Below are 22,312 nucleotides of genomic sequence, written 5' to 3'. Positions count from 1 at the left end.
AGAATATTTAAAGTAAAATTACAGATAGCATTTTGGTGGAAAAAGAAGAGCTCGAAGAATTTTAAGAGAAAATCAACCCACCACTCGCAATTTTGCAATCATGGAGAATCCCACAAACTGAACCCAATGCATATCCTTTGGCGCTCGCACCGAACGAAAATGACACTGGCAGAGATAACGGGAGCCCTAACCTGGAGAGAGGGACCTCCAGGTAAATCTTTCTTTGAAGTGCGAACTTGGGACAGTAGAGGAGAAAATGGTCGACAAATTCATCTTCCCCGCATGCGTCGCATAGGTTTGTCGGTGTCGACCCACACCTTCATAGATATAATCCTGCATGGATATAATCCTGCATGGATATAATCCTGCATGGATATAATCCTGCACAGATATAATCCTGCACAGATATAATCTTGCATAGATATAATCCTGCATAGATATAATCCTGCAACGATATAATCCTGCATAGATATAATCCTGCATGGATATAATCCTGCATGGATATAATCCTGCATGGATATAATCCTGCACACATATAATCCAGCATAGATCCGCGCTCCGTCCGTCAGCTTCGTTTCCCTCGCACCTCTTTCTTCCCGTGTCCACCGAGATATGAGAGACAATTACTGCGCCATTTCCTTTCCTCGAAAACCAGTGTTCATTTTCATCGTTAGTCCGTTGCTTCGAACCCGCCATGGTCGCCAACTACCAGACAGTCCTAATATAAAAGTGATTTTTAGTTAATTAGCTACCTTACTAAGAGGGTTCTTATAGTAAATGGCGTCCGTTGCGGCTGAAAGTTTTTTCTTGAAAAGATCTTCTTTCGATTTCAAACTCCGTGTTTTAAAGAATTCTTGAAAGTGTTCGCTAAACACTTGGTATATTTAAAAACTTCCTCTGTAAAATGGCTACGATCCAAGGAGCACATTACGTGAAAATGCCTAAGATCGAGTGGCTGCCATCGGGGCATTGTTATTGTAACAATAATTAAGAAGGGTGATGAAAAACTGGAAGTGGCTTAACTTGGCTAACCCTGGAATTCATCGAAAAGCAAGCACGCTTGCTAAGCGCCTCAGGCTCGCCCCTGGCAGCTCCGTTACACGCTCGCGACAGCCGTTCTAATGTACACCCACACGACCGCGTGGCTATGACGTGGTCTTGCGACACATGGTCTTACGACACCTCCGTCGGATGTCATTACGTGGCTTCACATCACCCCATCGGATGTTCTTAGGGTCAAAAGTCAACCCACAGGTCACCCAATGTCAAAGGTCAACTAAAGGTCATGGGTCAAAAATCAATCGTCAGAGGTCAAAGGACAAAGGTCAAATAAAAGTCACGGGCCAAGGTCGGGGTTCAACGGTTCGACACCATAACTGTACCACATATGGTCATACATGGCTAACGTGGTATGGCTGAAGGTCGTTCAAGGTTATTCTTTGGCCTACGCGACGACTGCTTTACCAAGCGTAGTGAAGCTTTTCGCTTCAAAAAGACAACGCGTATTTTAGCCGCTGGCAAGCAGGTAGGAACGAACGTCAGTGATGCAATGCCACACATCCCTTCGTTGATCAACCAACGTCTCACTGTCCTGCACGACGACTCATAATAAAACACACCACTTTTCACTCGTTAAAATTATGGGTGTCGTTTATTAGTAGGGTGTGCTCAATAAATACTAACCGTACACATCATATTCCCGCTAGGATGTTACACAACGCCTCACACATGCAAACAACGAAATGAAGACGATGAAATTCAAAAGTGAAGTTGGAACATATTTGTGTGCGTTTGACAGAAAGAACTATTTCACGTTATTGCGGGCTAGTAGGAACGATTACTTTTTTTTACTGCACGTCAAAACAATTAGGGCAAATACATAAGCATCATTGAAAGCAGCTCACAACTGATTCGAAATTTCTTATTACATACAGCACACATCTGAATAATTAAAACCCGTTCCGCTCATAAGGAGGTTACGTAAATAAATATAATTGTGCTCGTTATAGTGGAAAAAGCGATTATACGCACTGATATGTATCGTACAAAAGATTCAGAGCCCGGAGGTTAAACGGACTGACATAACGTTCACGTACGAACATAAAAAAAATGTAAAGAACGCGGGTTAAAATATTCGACAGAGTGCCACTTTGATGACCCACTGCCGCTGCACGCAGTTCCTCTGGCTAGGAAGTGTCACCAGCGTAACAAATCACGGCCCCATTATTGCAAGCCACCCAGAAGCGGTCAGCCGGCCGCTCCCTCGAGACTTCTTCAGTCGGCGCGGGAGCCAGTGGCGTTCTTGTTCAGTGTTGCCCAAGCGGGGAAGTTGTGCAAGCCGAACACCAGGGGGCCCAACGTGTGGATGGCTATTAGCTCCACTGCCACGCACACCATGTTCATAGCGAATCCAGGCGCTGCCTGTAAACGCGGAAACACAAATGCAGTCTATAGTTCTCAATATTTCTTTCTTTTTTTTTTTGCGCGACAATGTTAAGGCTCCCGTTCAGCAGGGAACGCGGCGGCGCCGGAGGCGTGCGAGAAAATGCGGATTGGTCGGAGAGGTAGTGACGTCACACGTGAGCGGCGGATTTGAAAAGTAATTAAAACATCAAATAAACTGTTAATATAATGTCTCAACGTGACTTGACTCAAACGTCATTATGACATGTAGGAAGGTAAAGTAAATCAATTGTTCCGAAAAGAAAATCGGGGGAATCGCCCCGTGCCCCTTGGATACCGAGTCAGACACGCCACGCGTCATATATTGAAGGCGGAGCTTAAGTGTCCGTCCCCGAGTGTTTCTTTGTTTTTTGTGTGTTTTTTGGGGGGGAGGGGGGGTAATATCAGGCAAGCGTCGGCCGGCAGGACCGCAGTGGCAGGACCTCAGCGGACATATGGATGAGAGTACCCATGCAGGGCCGCAGTGGCGAAATGTACGAGAGTACGCGCGTGCGCACAGAGCGGACGCGAGCAGACGAACAGCGAGGGTTGTGTCGCGTCCGCAGAAAAGCCGAGCAGACGACGACGCTCTGGGCGCATGCGCATACTCTCGTCCGTTTCGTCACTGCGGTCCTGCACGGGACGCTAACGACCGTCCCGTCCCATTGACGCTCTCGTGATGCCACTAAATGATTGGTGAGCTGCACGTGTAAACGTATCCTGCAGTACAGATCGAACACTATTCCATGCCTGAACAGTTCAACCACTATACGAAAAAGGCTGCCGTCTCGTCTTGCATGGACGCTAACGTCGATATTATGTAGAGCAGTGCAGAACGGAGCTAATAAAGGGGCACAGAGAACAACTGCATCAGATTTATGTTTTTAGCAAAATTCAGTTGGTTGGCTTTTCGTGCTTCTTTTGATGTTCGTTCGGCAGCAACATATGCTTCTATTTCTCAGTTAAAATGGGATATTTTTTACCCGCCATTGGTTTCAAACTCGTCAAGCTGATGATGACGGCGAAGCTAATACGGTCTCCGTGATCGCTGACTGGAGGTGGATGGCGGTGTGGTCTAGCCTCGGAGATCCAGGATTTTTCACGTGACATCAGCTCAAATATTTTGTGAAAACGGTGTGCAGGAGTGAAGCCCCACTTGAATTCTTTAACGCGACAGCGTAAGAGATCTCATGACGCAGAAAGTACGGCGTCGTCATCGTCAGCGTCGTTGACCGTGAGTGAAAAATTCACAAAAAATCCCCAGGGAAGTAACCTAGGAGGCGGGTGGGCCACCTAGGTGACGTAACCTTGTGGCGTCATCACAACCTGCCCACCGCATTGTGAGCAAACTGCGCACCGCGGCAGGTCCATGGCAGTTAAGAACAACCTGTGTCGCACAAGCCCCACAGGTGGCAGCACCTGCCATCGCAGGGCAGTGACCCATCGCTTAACCGCTACACCACTGCGCCAGGAGTGGTATGAGGACTCTCAGCAATCTATGAATGAAGTAGAAAATGACAGATTCTGCATATATGGGCATTAGCTTATTAAATCTATCGCGTCCCACTTTTAAGGCGGAGTCTGAGAGTCCCCTCCAATCTTTTCTCTGATTTCTAGCATATACGAAGCCGCTGTTTTCAGTAAAAGTAGCCTCTCTGTCATAGAAATGCGAAAGTAAATCCGCGTCAGTTGGTCCCACGGCGTCCCTGAAAACGCGGAGTCGGCGGTAGTTACACACCATATCCCGTATCTTGAAGTTGCCCATCTCGTAGACGATGGCGTTGGGTGGCGTCGCCGCGGGCAGCATGAAGGAGAACGAGCAGGCGATCACCACGGGTATGGCGAAGTACAGAGGGTGCACTTCCAACGCCACGGCCTGCGATAACGTACGCGGCACGCACTGCGTTCAATGTACAGTCGTACACAAACCTCCGGAGTGCTCGAACTCCGCGCAGAGCGACGCCTAGTGACAGCGCCTGGTTTCGAGATAGCGCATGTCTCATGCTCGGGCGACACTCAAAGACGCGCAATCTCGAACCAGGCGCTGCCGCTAGACGTCACTCTGCGCGCTGCGGAGCGCAGACGGCGCGGAGTTCGAGCGCTGCAGACAGGTCTGTGGACGACTGTACAGTCCTTGTCTCCAGCGATGACGTTACACGCTGAAAGGCACAGTTAGGAATTAAAACGGGAACAAAAGTACAGCCAGAGGGCGTGTTAAAGACGCTGCTGTGTTCGCCTGCGACACTGCCACCGAAATTTCCAAGCAAGCCAACACATCCCTGTCGCTTTGAGTATTGCATTCATTTCGCAAAACTTAGCCTTGCAACAGGTGAAGCTATACAATCATCCACGCACCTGCATGGCATGTCTGCAGTGTTAAGGAGTCGGTACGATTCCAAACGTTGTATTAACTTTAAGCTTCTTACTTAAATGTGCGCAGGGCATTCTACGGAAACGAGACACGGGATTTCATATAGGTGGAAACTTTGCCCATCAGGTATGAGGTGTCAAAGTGAGAAAAGCTGCACTGCCACCCTGCCTGCATTTTTGTGCGCACACAGCTGGCGTAGCGAGATATTAAATAAGCCTCGTGAAAGCGCGGTGTAATTTATTCATAATTTGTTTCCGCGGGCTTTTTTATACCGTTTCCACAGACAAAATCTTCCATAAACATGCCTGCAGAATCACTATAGCCCGGTTTTTGCACTAGTGGCCTATTTTGTTTTATGTGTGGTGCTATACGTAAAGTTGTTCCGTTCCAGCACATATGCAGTAGCGTTTGCGGTATACTCGATAACGCCGGACTGCTGGGCCGGACGTTCTGACCGAGCTTTCAATCGAGGGCATACTTGGGCTTCCAAACTCCTCGCAAACGACTGGCATAACAATGTCGCCAGCCTATGATTCTTCCATGATTATTACTCAATATTCATAACCTGCCACACCTGGGGCGTATCCTCTAAATACATTAAACCACCTGCGCAAAAGTAGGAACATCGTTTATCTAAGCCTCTTTGTTCGTTTTATGCAAACAGAAGTATTTTTATTACACTCTGCATATTCCTTCAAAGGAACGTGCAGTGTGAGTCAGCCAGGTATCACGCGAGCTGCAGGCGAATATCGAAAGTTGCAGTCAGGATAAACATGAAAAGTACAGCTTCTAAAGGCGATCAAGAGAATCTGCAATCTCCCCCGCCGTCTTCTAGTACACACAGCGATCATCTCGACGTATACGACGCACTGACCATCTCGAATATGATGGGCAGCATGATGGCGGTGATGGCCGTGTTGCTGGTGACCTCGGTCAGCATGGAGGCGAAGAAGCACAGGACGCCCACCACCAGGAAACTGGGCATCGCGTTCAGGGCGCGCATTTTGAGCACCAACACGGCGGAGAGGCCCGAATCCTGCAGTCACGAGATTACACGTGATGCTCAGCGCTAACACATTTACGCGCTCACTACATGTGCCACAACTGGTGCTACTGTGAGATGGACTGTTGTCCTTATGAGGTCCACAAAGCCTATATAAGGCTTCGCCTTCATTCACTGAGTTAATTTTTTTAATTATTTACGTACCAAAATAACTGCTTTCAGTGCTCCCACACGTCATAGTCTAGGCTTTGGTGATATCAGTGGATTGACAATGTTTCTGAATTCCTGCGAATCTATGTACACCGATATTTAGAAACCTTTAAAACTTTCTGGTTAGGCTAGGTTCTTTGACACGACGTCAGATCAAACAGCAGCGACTGGCCGCAGTTCGCAGTGAATACTGACACGTACGACACTCGCCTTGGATGCTTCGGCCAGAGTCATGCCACCGCAGATGATAAATATGGTGCCCCAGTGGATCTTGACGCTGGCCTCTTCCCAAGTGAGCAGTCCTTTGCTCTGCAGGCCTCGCTTGGGCTCCTTGGGCACCACGAACAGCAGGATGCTGACGAGCACCGCGGGAACAGAGGACAGGATGTGCCTGGCACATTCAATGCACAGGACCCAATCAAACCTCCCGAGCGTCGGCTTCAATATCTGGCGAGGCTTAGCAATACGCTGAGAGCACGTTTGATGCGGGTATATAGAAATGATGTTTTAGAGACTTGCAAAATCTACGTTCTTAGACGTTGACTCGACAGCACTATCGCACAGTGCATACAAGTGCACCACTGCATGTCATCATGGACGCTTCAGGTGTCCTCAGTGATGTGCCACACTAAGTGGTGTCCGCACAAACGCACTGTGTGTGTTGCACTCACTTGCCGTAGGGAAACAAGCTGGACCAGCCTGGCACAAAGCGAGGGTTTTGCGTGAGCCACAGGAGTATCATGAAGCTCATCAGGGCCAGCACAGCGGATTGGTGGAACCTGCTGACAGAACCGCATACCAGTGGTGTCGCTTGGTTCATACAGAAGCGAGAACCGATCATCCCTTGCTCAGACAACGGAGGCATGCTGACTCACGTCATTGGCCCGAGCTGATGGTAGCGGCGCAAGAGCTCCAGCTTGACTCGCTCGCGAATTGCCTCTTCGCTACCCCTTGGCCTGCAATCATCGCGAAGCAAAATGCCTCACCACAGTGGTACTGCTAATGGCAAGGTTACTCGCACGGCTTTAAACCGCGTTTCCAAACCTTTGCTCACGTCAGCGCCTTTGCGATGATGATGCATGATAGCCTGACGGCTACTCCAAACAGCAGTTGAATGCAGGAGGTTTTTCCAGACCGAACCATGGCGAGACCGAACCATACAACAAGCATGATGTATGCCCATGGCTCTTCTAACTAGTGTAACAAGCCTAAAACAGTGGATTAATGATACGGCCCCTTCAAATCAGAAGACGCCATGCCCGCCTCTCTTCCGTCCATGAACTTTATGATCGTTTATCATAATTTCCAGAAAGATTCTTGCGCCCTGCTCACAACACATCATCACGTTTATGCCACACTTTTAAAACTAGCTCGATATTTGCATGCACCATTCGTTTTTGTTCACCTCTCCTGCTTGCCAGCTCGGACTGAACAGTCTTCCTGCTGAGGTCGCCTCGGTAGTTGAGCACGGGTCATTTGTGAATGCTTCAGGCCAATTATAGTACCAACAGAGTTTTTAATATCTTTCTGTTTTCTTTTTCTCAAGAGACGTAGAGCCCCGCCATAATATTACAGAGCACGCTGCGGTGATTCAAACTCTCGCCACACCATACCTAACGCAAATTAGGAGGTACTTCTTACACAGCTTAGCGCACGTCACTGGCGCGTTCGCGTATGAACAGAAGACACACTCATATCTCCTCTACAGAAAACGTGAGAAAATTTTCAAACGCTGAAGCATGCTTCGTAATATTTTTGCCGAACCTGTGCGTGGTCGCATCATCCTACATCCCATGCATCATGACGTCGGCGATGGACAATTATTTTCCGTTTTTTCTTGCAAATGATTAAGATTATATAATATTCTCTAATACTTAATCTATAAAATGGTTGTTTGTGGTACTCCAGCTGGTTATGTGTTTATTTTTTTTAAATACCGTTTCTTCCACAAACTGCTGCACGCTTGTATAAAATCCTACCATTTTGTACTGTGCGAATTTCTCTTGACATCCATATTGTTTCCAGCTTTATGAACTCCCGAACCCCTCATGCATTACCCGGAAGGAGCTCTAGGGTAAACAAACATATTAAATAATTTAGTACCCAAATTCATTTACCCGCCATCAAAATGAAACGCATAGAAATACCTGCAAATTATGTGCTTTTCGAAGCACATGCTAACTGCTGCAGCTAGGATGTGGCCAACAGTGCAGTTTCTTCAATAACAATTCTACTAAATTCCAGCGTTTGCCCATAAAAACGCAGCCGCCGCGGTCGGGTTCGAACCCGGGAACTCCGGATTAGGGCGCTCGGCTACTGATCCGGAGTTCCCGGGTTCGAACCCGACCGCGGCGGCTGCGTTTTTATGGAGGAAAACCGCTAAGGCGCCCGTGTGCTGTGCGATGTCAGTGCACGCTAAAGATTCCCAGGTGGTCGAAATTATTCTGGAGCCCTCCACTACGGCACTTCTCTCTTCCTTTCTTTCACTCCCTCCTTTATCCCTTCCCTTACGGCGCGGTTCAGGTGTCCAACGATATATGAGACAGATACTGCGCCATTTCCTTTCCCCCAAAACCAATTATTATTATTATTATTGTCCAGTATCAAAAATTTATTTTCTTCTTGCTCTTTGTAGTCACTTGGTGCCAACTCTCTTCGAAAGGGTGGGGGTCTTCAAAAATAGGACAGTCTTAACGGCTCTTTATTGCAAAACACGTAACGGCAACAAACTAAACCGCGCCAAAATTAAAGCTGGCACTTTTTAGAGGAGAAAAAGTGCATTGATCTGACTGCAGCGACGGGTCCTGGAGCAGGAGTAGGCTGTTGCCGGACATGCTGATATTAGTTCCGCCAGTAAAGCATAATTAATGCTTTATCTACGAAAGCTTTCATTGGAAGTACTGGCTTCACCGATATAACCGGTGAACTTCCACCACTACCACTACTACTGCAAGGTATGCGGTGCTGCTTCCTTTAAACTACTATTTCAATTGAATAGTATAATCTACAATCTATGTGGAGCGTGTTAGGAAGCCACTCCTGCAATGTCGCTCGTCAAGTCATGCGTTACATGGCAGGTTGCACAAGTGACATTTATCAGAAAATACGTACATACTTTAAAAAGATCTCAGCAGGGCTCGAAACACTTAATAATGAATCACAAATTGCGGTCACCGCTGCCGAGTACTCACATCAGCATCGCCACCTTTCGCTGTATGTACAGCCAGGCCAGCATGGTGCACATCAGCATAGGTGGAATGTTGTACGCCATCCAAGAAAGAAAGCTGACGTCGTCCTGCTGGAAGAGCCTGCGTGAACGCGGGCTTTGAGGTTACAGGGGCCTTCTTTGTCGATGTTCGCCGTAAGGAAATCAATATTATTCCAAGCAGGTTACTGGCTTGACAGCGACTTACATTTTGACATGTTGCTACGTATTATGCTAATTTACTGTGACGTCGCCGAGGACAGACTGTTGAGCCGCTAAAAAATACGAAACTTTAACAAAATATATCCCAAGAATCGCCATATTTTTCCGTTGAGAGTCAACAAACGAAAAATGCTTTTTTTTTTTTTTCCTGGTGCATCTGCTCGGAGGCCGCACTGCGGTCCATACTGGCGTCAATCGCTGGTTGGTTAGAGCTTCAAATTACACCTCATTCGTCACAGTTTCGCTTGGGTCATGCTCCTCTTTTAATTCCTCAGAAACCCCAAAAAGGCCCCCGTAAATGTCGTCAACACATACCACACCTCGTCGTTCGGGTGCTTTCGACATGCATGTTGAAATATTTACAACTCTTTCGTTACGCATAAACACTGTACAGTAGACACCCGCAGTCACGCGCAACATTTTCCTCCGCGATAGCGATTTTCTTTTTCCCAGGCTGTATCTAAATGAGGTGGAGAACCTTTGGGGAAATATAGCAAGACAGCAGGCGAGGGTGCATGGCTCGGGTCTAATCGCTCACTTGGCGTACTCCGCTTGGAGGATCAGGTTGGGCGGCGTTCCGATGAGGGAGCCCGTGCCTCCGATGTTCGCGGCGTAGGCGACGGCCAGGAGCATAGCCTGACGCATATGGCTGACACGAACTTCTTGCTGCGCCCTGCACAGGCACACAGACGACACTCGCTGTACTATCGGCGTCAAATGAAATGCGAACAGCGGAGCGCGTCGTCCAGTATGCGCCGTCTGTCTGTCGCCATCAGCGATAGGCGTGCGTACGAGGTTTGCGATGGTTTTTGCTTCCGTTTCCTTAGACGTTCGCGTTCTCGCTTCTGCACTGGAGGGCCACAGCCATACTTCCCAGCGATCGCAAGCACGGCTTCGCTGGCGGCTGCGGGTGTAGCCCGCCTGGGTGAAGCGAGCGCTCTTAGCTCCCTGGCCTGCAGCGCTCCGATTTTGCTTGTATCATCGCCCTGTTATCAGCGTCAGGCTGCCTGCAATGCGAAGAGTGAAAAGACCGATCGGGTTCGGACGGCATTAAGCGTGGCCGTCGCTGAATCGCTTGTTTCGGACAGTGAGAGCAGAACTTGATCGTCGTACTGACGTACCGCCACCAGAAATGTGGCGCTCAGGGGCCAAAGCCAGAAAACAACTGTCAATGAAAACAGAAGCAAAAGTGTCGCAAACTGAAGAGCGCGCTTATTTCTTATGACGACAGGCAGACGGCGTAAAATCGACCTTTGGCCACGAGCTCCGCGGTTCGCATTTCATTTGACACCGGTTAGTACAGTCCGGCTTCAGCAGAGTACGATTGCTGTCTTGCTTCGGCTGTATATAGAGTAGAATACGTTCCGCTGGAACTGGCGTACCAGCGCACGATAGCACTGTCGTCTGACGAGCAGCTGCAAAACGCGCTTAAGCTCCTTTATGGGTCGCTTTTCTCGACCTGGCAGTAACAGGTGTCGAACATAGACGAACCTTCAGTATGTAGCTGGTGTAGAAATGAAGTCATGAAGTCCTGAAAACAAAAATACTTTCACAGGGCTGACAAGCTACAGAGGCTTGGTTCTTCCAGTTGACTTGCCAAGCTATATATAGCACTGCCTCCACGCATCCGTGTAACGTGTTTATTGATTTTTAAATCAATGCGTGCTCCAATGCTCTCTTAAAAGTGAGCATTGGAAGCTATATACCTATGAAGAATACGCAAAAATGTTTGTTGAGGAATTCGTCGGCGATTACTGTTAATTTGATAAAATGGTTCCGAGGTTTCAGGCCGACCGCTCTGCTAACAAGACATTTGTCAATGAGAGAGCGTTTCCTGCTACCCGTAATCCTTTAATATGCTGCACAGAAGTGGAAGTCGGACCACCGAAACATATGCAGAGTAGCGGTCTTATTAGTATTGTGCCACTATGTGCACAGAGCTATCGTTTCAACCCCGGGTCATTACTGTCGCGTGAAATACTTACTCTAAGGCGGCCATTTCGTCCGAGGGAATCTCTCCGCCTTCCGCGCTTCGCTCAGATGGGTCCGTTGATGGGTCATAGATGGTCTCTACAAGATTGAAGGGGGGGGGGGGGGGGCAAACAGAAAAGAGAAGGAGAGCAAGTAAATTACCTCTGACTGCCTCGGTTCATTACGCCGGTTCTTTTCAGGACAAATATCGCACTTTAACATCCTGAATGTAAAGCGCTATTAAGCTTGCGTAACGGAGGCCCAAGAAACATAAGTATCAGGAATCTGAAAGCGTCCCAAGTCGCTTAAACTCGAAGTAGCAATGTTATTGCCTCCAGAGAAACTTAATACATCTTGCAAACACGTATTCATATTTAAAGAGCAACATCAAGTTCCTAACGGGCCACTTGACTAGCCACCGTCTCGACAACTACTGTTACTTGCCAGAATTCACTGGCGTCGGCCAACGAAGAACTGAACTTACCAATGGACAGCTTCGTGCATCGGTCTACACGATAAATCATCAAGTGGTTGGGTGCTCAAAGCTCATGCATCAACTCTAAGTTGGGTTGTGATTGACTGGCCTGCGCTCCGTACGTTGATTAATGATGCGTACCTGCTCGTTTCATGCTGGAACTAGCCTAAAGATGACCTCGGAGAAATGGGAAGAGGTATTCAAGTATGAGAGGTACCCGGAGCGGAACCTTTCTTTCCGACGGGTGTACCTTCCCCTCTAGGAGACCTGTAGACAGATGCGCCTCTTGTCTTGCCTAACTTATCTATGCTGCATAAACTCGCGACTATAAAAACATGCGGACGGTGGCGAACCTTCGGACGGACTCCTCCCACTTCCGTGCACTTGGTTGAGAACGGCCACCACTATGGGCGCCATGATGGACGCCGAAGCGGTGTTGGGGATCCACATGGACATGAACATGGTCACCAGCATAAAACCGAGCAAAAGTCTGGAACGCAGAACAAAACGGGATTAGTCGTCACTGGTGTGTCTATGCCGAGAAAAGTTTCAGGCATTCATAGTGACTACGCGTGGCACCTTATATATGTCAAACTTTCTGTCGGATTGGACCGGGAGACTTCAATGTGCACAATTCGCGCCATAAGGACAGGTTGCAAGGACTGACTAGAAGGTGTTCCATGATGCAGTGATGGGCAGAGAGCGGATATTATGCGCTGAACTTACTCGCGATGCACGCCTGAATGCCACCTCTGAAAATGTCTTTCGATGAAGACTGCTGCCCATGACAGCCAGTAGACCATGTGAGATCAACCCCGATCACGGCACTCAAGGTTACATCGTAATGCCTATCAACGGCGGGGAGAAAGATAAAGAAATGTTTTTGACCGAAATGCATAGCCCATGAAGACCGACCTCTTGGCTTTTATCTCAAAAAAGTTATATCGTCACAAGTTATATGGATAACAATACGGAGTGTTTCTCTTTTGCGCACTTTCAAAGAATATCTCGGACGCAGATAAGAAAAAAATTAAAGCATCGAGTTGCTAAAGAGCAACTCGATGCTTCCTTTCTCAAAAGAAAGGAAGCTAAATGGATTCAACAAGCCCTGCTGGTGGATTTTTGTACTGCAGTATATGACAGTGTGAAGGCTGCAACCAACAAAACGTGTTTTCTTCGCTTGCTCATTGTCTTCAAGGGACAAGGAGTACGAATTGAAGTTGGCCTGTATCGATAGGTTTCCGCAATCTAACAAAAATAAAAACACTACTTTCACTGAAAACAGAGCTTTTTTTAAACGTAAAAAGGTTTTAAAAAATGAAATACAGCGGTCACAATTATCGACCGATTTGCAAGTAAACTGCGGTACGTCGACGTTGCTTTTGGGCGCGGGTCACAGAGGTTATATATTACACCGTTATTCACTTCATAATGGTTATCATACAATCATTTTCGGTGTAAACATCACGAATTTGCATCCTGTGGCGGGGAAATTTTTAACGCAGTTCTCTCAGCAATAAATAAGTGTTGCTATCGGATAAGCATCAACATAGCCAGCAAGAGCCAGAGCAAGGATTTTTAGTGCGGACAAAAACTGGGTAGTGTCGCTGGGTTCAAAAGAAGGCAGTTTACATAGGAGAAAGACTGATGTAGAAATTGCCATCACGTCGTCTGGTCGAAGCAAGCTATGTAGGAGCATTGAGAGAAGGTCTCACAAATTATATACTCAAATTACTCTCCTCCACTCAACAAAAGACTTGTCCTGTAGGCCATAGTGATGATTACCTACAACAACCATTGTTCACTGTAGGTATTGTTTTATTTAGCCTGCGAAGAGTTAGACGGCAGATAATCTTACATTTCTTACATTGATAAGTATCTCTCGAAAACATGACATCCCTATCTCCAAGTCTTGCTGCAAGGCTATAAGTTCTTTGGCCAGTCGGGACCTGATTTCACATGATCATTTCACAGTGTGACAAGTTGCTTCTTGTCTCTAAGGCTCTGTGAAAGTACCTATAGCTTCATGTGCGAGTACTTGGATCGCAAATTTCGCAGCGATAGGCAACAAAAAAAAAACGGCGCACAATTTTAAACCCAATATTTGTTTTTCTGCCAGACTGTTTTAAATACACATATGGTCTCAGCAGAGGACGGCTTGTTGACACAGATTAACGTTGTTTCATGCCCGTACTCTGGTCAATAAATCTCAACTACCTCCGCATTAATTAAGAACAGTTTACCTTGTAGCATGACCACACAATTACGGCGACATCAGCAGGAGGCTACTGTGCTCGTGTGCTCTTTGCACTGGATTCCAGCCAGCTACTTCTCCCTCCCGTTCAAAACACCCATAGTGAGAGGAACCATTCACAGCTATTATAAAGAGGAGCGCTAAGCTGATCAGCCACGGAATTAAGATCGTTAGCAACTTCCCGGGCAGCACCGAACATTACAATATTGTTACAAAATTGTCTATCTTGCAGTAACTTTACATGTTGCATTGTAACTTAAGACTGTTAAAATTAACAAATAACAGGTATGTTAAAAATTATTTAATGTTAAAAGTAAACATTCAGCTTTCGCTGAGTTCGATATGTAATTTTAGTGTTCAAATCATACGTATGAAACAACATTACAAATTCTGATATTATTGAAGTTACGTTACATTCTGATGTCATTAAAATGCTCAAATTATAACCATAAAACAGCATTCCCAGCATCTTTAAGCATTGTGTTTCAGATTTTTTACTACAGTTTGCGCAGCAATAATTCTTTTCAACTAGCAGGACTCTGAAGTCGAACATTTGAGATGATGTCTGCCATAGACTGCATACACAGGCCGAAATTTTTGCAAGAAAACTTTCCAAGCAATAACTTTTGTCAAACACGACACCCTTCACGGCTGGCTTTACAAGTTTGAAGCCGCGCAATCCCTTAGGAGGTGAGTGTGTGAGTTGCATATGTTCGTTGTGGCGTATTGTAGCGCGTGTCGACCTCATTGCCCGAGCTCCTTGCAAAGTGTTGACGCGTCAGATCATAATTGGCAGGTGTGTTATGGGAGGAGGTTATGTTACCATTTTAGGGAAAGTTGCATATATATTGTTCAAAATGTTCAGTTAAGGTTAGAAAATTGTTATTACATTTCTCATTTGCAATGTTTCACAAACATAAGCAAAAAAGAATATTAAGGACATTGTATAAATGCTAGGCGAAAACAAATAAAAATAGCATTGCGGTCACGTTTCTGTACAACCTGGATTGCTACAGCCTCGTCATTCATTCATTTATAATAAAGTCCGGTACGCTTGGATAAGACAGCCAGCCCTTTGTCTGATACGGTTTCTATGAGATTGTGACCTTTGCCGGGCTCTAAACATTTCACGCGAGTGCTTCTTTCTTTTTTTAAGAGGGGGGGGGGGGGGGGAGAGGCGGCACATGAGATTTTAATAATAATAATAATTGGTTTTGGGCGAAAGGAAATTGCGCAGTATCTGCCTCACATATCGGCGGACACCTGAACCGCGCCGTAAGGGAAGGGATATAAAGGATGGAGTGAAAGAAGAAAGGAAGAAAGAGGTGCCGTAGTGGAGAGCCCCGGAATAATTTCGACCACCTGGGGATCCAGGTGGATCTTTAACGTGCACTGACATCGCGCAGCACACGGGCGCCTCAGCGTTTTGCCTCCATAAAAACGCAGCCGCCGCGGTCGGGTTATTTTCAGTACACCGTGCAGCGACGAAGCACTATAGCAGGGGACTGGGTGCAACATTAAAGTGACGAGCAGTCAAATAAAATCACACGAAAAAAAAGGCGGTCAAAGGAGCAATACATCAAGACAGATGAAACAGATCCCCAGGTGGTCGAAAGTATTCCGGAGCCCTGCACTACGGCACCTCTTTCTTCCTTTCTTCTTTCACTCCCTCCTTTATCCCTTCCCTTAAGGCGCGGTTCACGTGTCCAACGATATATGAGGCAGATACTGCGCCATTTCCTTTCCCCAAAAACCAATTATGTATTATTATTATTAACAAGAGTAGGAGCAACAGTACATTCGTTCCACAATTATTGGCTTGAAAGAAGAGGCAGGCAGCGCGCAGCTCCCAAAACCGTAGCTAGGAATTACCTCCGTGTGCTGGTCCCGATGCCCAGGAGCGACTTGAGGGCCAGGCGCTGGTGCAGGCGGCTCGTCTCCACGGCAGCGGCCACCGCCAGCGAGCCGAACAAGACGAAGCCAATGTTCTGCGATGCGAAACAGTGCGTTTCGTGGAAAGGAGCAAGTCGCTTCTATATCATACGAATCCTGCACATTATTATCATCAACATAACGATCAGTCGAGATTCGTATATTCACAAACCGAACAACGTTTCACTATGGGTCATACTATTCCATTAAATGTCAAGGAAATTAACTGTAGGAGTCACTCTTTCTGTCCAGCCCCTGCAAGAGTTTAATCAGTGCGACAGGTGTCACAAATTACGGTCTTCTTTATAGCCGCAATGGTGTTGTGTCACGGCTGCACTCTTTATTTTAAGTTTTTGTTACCTGCTTTTTCGTGTATGTTGTGTTACTTGCACCCAATATAACGCCATTTTTGGCACCATGGGTACAGCTGTAAACAAATAATCCTATCCATACGATTTCTGTTAAAGGTACAATGAGAACAACCCAATACAATTTTTATTCTAAAAAAAACGATTGTTTAGCTCTCTCTCTCGATATTTTGATGTTTTTCGGGCACACAACGTGCACTGCCCTTACAAAAATTTCTTTACACAGTCTATAGACTGTCCATAGACTTCTGTCGATAAAGTCTATAGCCTCGCTATAGACAAACCCCAGAGAGCAGTCTATAGGCAATACAAATCCTATAGACAATCTACAGACAATCTATAGATGTATGGCCATACACCTTTAGTTGACCTTTGCCTATAGACAGACTGTAGACCATGAATGGACTAAAAGAAATATCTATAGGAAGGCAACAGAGTCTATAAGAAGTCTATACACTGTCTATAGACCATTTTTATAAGTGTGACGTTGCGCAGCACACGGGCCTCCGGCATTTCCCCTCTATCGAAATGCGACCGAGCCGAACTGCGCGGTGGAAAACTTGCATCGTGGCGCCCTCTATAGCAGCGAATGCGCTTGGATACAGCGAGGGCGCGTGAGTCACAACCAACTGACCAGTACTATACTTTCGATGTTGATGTTCGCCTGGGACGCTTACCAGACGACGGTATGATGCAGCGCTATTTTTTCACGGCTCGTGCATTGTGTTACGATTCGATCACATTTTACAGGCCTCACCACGAAAAAAATCCTCCGTCGTCTGTCATAAAATTCGCTGCTTGTCCAACGAGACGTGGTTCCTAAGGAACAGAAAAAGAAACTGTAAAAACCACATAGCCGTGAGCAGGATTCGAACCCTCGGCAGCGCGAGCAGGTAAATTTCACTGGCCGCTGAATTCGACCACTGCGTTAACGCGGCTTTTACGCGAAAGCGTATACAGCTCGTTCGGTCGAAAAGCCGTCGGCGTAGTCGGCACCGTGTGCCGAAAATAACCGGAGGCTGCGCAAAAAAAAAAATCGTATCACGGTAATTTGTGGTTCTAGTCATTATTGATTGATTGGTGTGTGACAGGCGATGACGAGTTAATGAAATTATTGTAATTAGTCGATTAATTAAAGAAATGAAAAATGAGAAAAAAGGGGAGGTCAAAGGTGTCAAAATTCCTATAATGAAAAGCCAATGCTTGATTATGTTAATTAGAACAAAATTAAAGCGTGTAATTGATTAATTATTAATTGAAACAATCGAAAAAATAACGCATTAGACGGTGTCAAACTGCTCAGAAAGGAAAGCCAATGTTTGCTGATGCTAAGTATCAGTGTATATCGTCGTCCTAATAAAAGAACCTTGTAAAAAAAAATTCTACAGAGTCGCATCAGCATCAGATGACGCACCATACAGTGTACGTACGCTATAACGTCAACTCATAAGCAAACCATAGGAGTCCTCCAACGTTTTTTTTTTCTTTATTGCAGGACTCACCAACGCCGCACCCTACCATCCCGCGATTTAAATCGGCAGCCGCTCGCGCTGTGCCTTGGGTGTCGTCGTGTTCATTAACTTCCATCCCAGCGCAAGTCAGCCGAAAAGCAAGAAAACGCGGGCACTAAATTCCTAAGCCTAAATTCGTGCTTGTGCCTGGCTTTGTGGCAAAAATTCTAAAGCATTTAAAAAAATGTAGAGTCAATGGATCCAATGACTAGAAAAAATGTGCATTGAAGTGCCATCTGACTAGAATGCAGCAAACCAGATGGAACGACGGGAGATTTGAACCAGGAACTTCAAGTAACATTTGTATGAAGAAACTCGGTAAATATGTCGAACGCTATCGCATTCCCACAGCTAATGGTAATTAAGGAACATTCAAATTTTACTTTCGGGACCCCTGTATGTCTTACTGCGCTTTGTTGCTTCCGTCTTGTCCCGCACGGTAGCCTCTACTAAAGTACTGCGCTACCTGAAATGCGAAAGAAAGGGACCGAACAGCCGTCAGCGGCATGCATCCATCAAGACTCCTTCCTTGCCTATCCATGCGTCCAAATTTGTTCACATGTACCATTTTCTTTCGCCCTTATTTTGACTCGCAACATTCCCATCACCTGCAAACGGAGCTCATTTCACTAAGCACTGCCGCTCCAGCTGAGCTAAACAGTAATGCATTCATAAGCCACTCAGGAGCAGTACAGTTTCTAGCAGTGTACCCAAATGTCGGGCGATGTTGCTGAACTTTCGGATGCTGGAAAGTACAAACCACATCACTGTTACCGCTTCGTGGTACGGGGAGCGCTGGGCTCATGTATGCATACACGTAGGTTGACTATACATGCCACGGAAAGACGTCGTCCACGACGGCTGAACATCAGCCAGGACAAAGCGCTCACATTGAAGTACAGGGTGGTCGTCTTGGCGGTGGTCAGGATGCCGAAAAGCGGGAACAGCACCAGCGGCATGAGCGCAGTGACCGCCAGCGGAATGGGCTCTGCCGTCCAGTAGGCCGCCATCCACATCATGGCGTAGGCGCTGAGGCCGGCCTGCGAGAACCACGCACACGCGCAAGCTCTGTCCACGTTTTCTGTTTACAAAGAAAGAAAACAACTTGTTCGTGTCGTACTGACACCAACGTGAGCATTGCTCTGATGAGCAGCCGAACAAACCGTTCCTTCACTACAAGGCGAACTCAAAGGTGCGCTTAAAACGCTCTCCCTGACTCCATCTCGAGAGTCTACTTCAATCGCTTGACATTCTTGATTTGTTGTGTCTCTTGTTTCAGGTGTATAACCTCTCAAGTCACATTTACATGCCCCCCTTCTCCTTTTCAAGTGTTCATTCACAAGAGCAGAAAAGAGTATAAAATGAGAGAAAAGAATAGCGTATATGAACACGTGAGAGAAATTTGCGCCTTGCCCGTGCTGCGTCGGGGTTGTTCCTTTAGTTTCCGCCACGCATAAGAGGTTGTCCCGCACGAATTTTGCTCATTTTATTAATAATAATAATAATTGGTTTTTGTGTGGAAAGTAAATGGCGCAGTACCTGTCTCATATATCGTTGGACACCTGAACCGCGCCGTAAGGGAAGAGATAAAGGAGGGAGTGAAAGAAGAAAGGAAGAAAGAGGTGCCGTAGTGGAGGGCTCCGGAATAATTTCGACCACCTGAGGATCTTTAACGTGCACGGACATCGCACAGCACACGGGCGCCTTAGCGTTTTTCCTCCATAAAAACGCAGCCGCCGCGGTCGGGTTCGAACCCGGGAACTCCGGATCAGTAGTCGAGCTCCCTAACCAGTGAGCCACCGCGGCGGATTTCATTAGAAACACGATTTCCGCAACACGTGTTTAACCCCAACACACATTTAGTTAAAAATTGTCAGGAATCTGCGTTAGCACGGTCGTAGATGCATTTTCCCGATATACGTGACGTTGCTAGTAAAACAGAAATTATAGCCGCCCTCACATGAAGCTGCTACTAGTTTTATGAAGTCGTTTACATTGATGTCACCGTAAAACTAAATACGGTCGGATGTGTCACCTTGTTCCCCATGTAGATCGGCAGCGGTAGAAGCAGTAAGGGCACGGCAAATATGTATACCAGGGCCCAGAACTTCGACGCCTGGCTGAGCCTCGAGTAGCGGGGCATGCTGCTCCAACTCCGGGCTGCGAGGACACAGAGAAGAAAGACCCTGTAGAAGGCACAACTTAGGCCTCGCGCCTTTCGTCGTGACCTCTCCAGGTGGTTAATGTGAACGAACATTGTCAGCCATGACATCCCTTTTCTGCCTTCTCTGTGAACACAGCAGAAGTGAAACATTTTTATCAATACCAGGGAAGGCAATGAGATTGCCTCGGTTGCTTCCGGAAGGAACAATGCGATAGCGTATTTGAGAGAAGCATTTCGCCACATCGCCAGGTTCCGCCACGCACCTGTGGGTGATGCTGTCCGATTACATGTCGGGCGCACTCAGCCACGTTCAGCGCACATGAAATGAGCGCAAAGTTAATGTCCTTGGCGGTCTCTTTCTAAACTTTGTGTCATGCCCCATCAACAGATTATTTACCCTTAAAAGAGCCGTCAAGTTAGACGCGGGAACGCGTGAATTCATGCGAACCACCCGAGCTGTATAGTGAGCGAAGCGAAGCATGTTAGTCGGTGAACACACCCACTCGAACTGAGGGCTGAGGCGATAGCTCGACGGCGTTCGTGATCAAAAGAGCAAGGTATCGAGCCAAACCAGAGTTGTATAGTTACCAAATGTGCAGCCAGAATCTCGCAGGACCGCAGCCACAGTTCCGTTCCCTATGGCGAAGATCCGTAAGCTGTGGGCGTTGTGCTCTGGGGCCTCTTCTTCAAATTCTTCTTCTTCTAATTCACGCCTCTTTCTTCACGCGGCAGCAAAGAAGGCTTCTTTTTCTTTCTTAGGTCGGTGCTGACCCTTGCTGCCTGCTGGAGACCAGGAGTGGTTGAAAGCGAGGTTACGCACAGGCTAGTCATTATTGTGGCTGATGCCCCTTCAATTTGCACAGCCCGGTGACGTCTATCCGATTAGATCTGCGTCTTTCTTTTTTTGTCCGGTCTCTCTTCGTGACATTCAGGTCATGCGCGTGCGGGTAGAGTTGTGGTTCGGGCTGACTGGTATGGTTCAATGAGTCCTGTTCGTCCTCCCTGTTTCGCGCTGCATCCCTTAATCGTGGGTACTTACTACCACAGCACGGAATCCCCATGAATCAGGCGGCAGGCCTGTTCGGCACTCACTTCCTTGCTTTACCTTGTGGACGGTTGCCTGCTTCAAGCCGTTTCTATTGCTGAAGCACACCGGTATTTAAGGTAGAAGGATGATGGTTCCGTAATTCACATGAGGTTCCATAGCGCAAAAAGCAGGGGCAAGACAGAACACGAGCGCTAATTTCCACTGAACGCTTTATTGGCGCTCGGAGGATGTGTATATATCTAAATACACAGGGTGTCCCGGCTAACTTTAGTCAGGGTTTTAAAATACGCCGAGGCACTCTAAGACGACGCGACCAAATGCATGCTGCTGACTATTGTATGTAGTAAGTTAAGGTATTTTTTGTATCGTGCTTAATTGCATAATTAGTCGAGATTAATGAAACTTCTTCGCAAGCAACGAAGGTATGCGAAAAAGTCCGACGAAAAATTTGTAATTGTAGTCGGAAGTGGCCTCAGTGCCGAGATTTCTTTCCTCGGCCAGGGTGTCCGATATGCAAACACGAGGACATTGAAGCCGACATTCATCACTTACTGTGGGACTGCCCAGCTCTCGAGCCTACAAGGATCCGGCACCTGAATGTAGCGGGTCTTTCACAAGGCAACCCTGCTTCATACATTGCTAGGACACAGGGACTGTACCATCGTTCTCTACTGGACTTCACCAAATCAGCTAGCCTTTTTCCGTTCATTTAATCACTGATTCATATTTCATTACACCTTCGCCCATTATTGATGCCCTGCGGCAATAAATTTCGCTTAAAAAAAAGTTGCAGAGTGGTCCGCGAAACGTCCAACTGAACAGTTTCTAACTTTTCATCTATTACGTATCAGGTTTTTTTCGCTCACTGCTGATGCCCGCGAAATACAAAAAAATACCATCTGACATGCCCGCTTGTGCACCGCGATTGCAGTGCTCTCAAACGTTCCGTGTAGGAATGATTCAGCCCGGTGTGCTGCCGCTTAAAAGGTGACAGGGCAGCGACGCAGAAGCGGGCCTTGAGAAAGGACAAGCTCTGTCCGAAACGTCGACGTCTAAATGAAGCGTTTCTCAGCTTGCATGCATATTATATATATATATATATATATATATATATATATATATATATATATATATAT

At 46.8% G+C, this 22,312-nt stretch overlaps 1 protein-coding gene across 1 annotated transcript; it reads right to left on the bottom strand.

Moving 5' to 3' along the window:
* Positions 1-1,637: 1,637 nt before the first annotated feature.
* LOC144119593 (solute carrier family 13 member 2-like) lies at positions 1,638-20,107 on the bottom strand. Its single transcript, XM_077652169.1, has 13 exons — positions 20,000-20,107; positions 18,855-19,004; positions 16,026-16,141; positions 12,253-12,389; positions 11,439-11,523; positions 9,992-10,126; positions 9,218-9,334; positions 6,902-6,982; positions 6,698-6,808; positions 6,237-6,417; positions 5,688-5,849; positions 4,181-4,318; positions 1,638-2,421 (listed from the first exon to the last, which is right to left on the bottom strand). Exons 1-13 carry the CDS (start codon positions 20,105-20,107, stop codon positions 2,275-2,277), a joined length of 1,668 nt encoding a protein of 555 aa, XP_077508295.1. The 3' UTR covers positions 1,638-2,274.
* Positions 20,108-22,312: the final 2,205 nt, after the last annotated feature.

The sequence above is a fragment of the Amblyomma americanum genome, chromosome 2 (genome assembly GCF_052857255.1).
Source record: "Amblyomma americanum isolate KBUSLIRL-KWMA chromosome 2, ASM5285725v1, whole genome shotgun sequence".
Taxonomy (NCBI): domain Eukaryota; kingdom Metazoa; phylum Arthropoda; class Arachnida; order Ixodida; family Ixodidae; genus Amblyomma; species Amblyomma americanum.
Note: the sequence above shows the minus strand (reverse complement) of the source record. Positions and strands in the feature narration are given on the sequence as shown.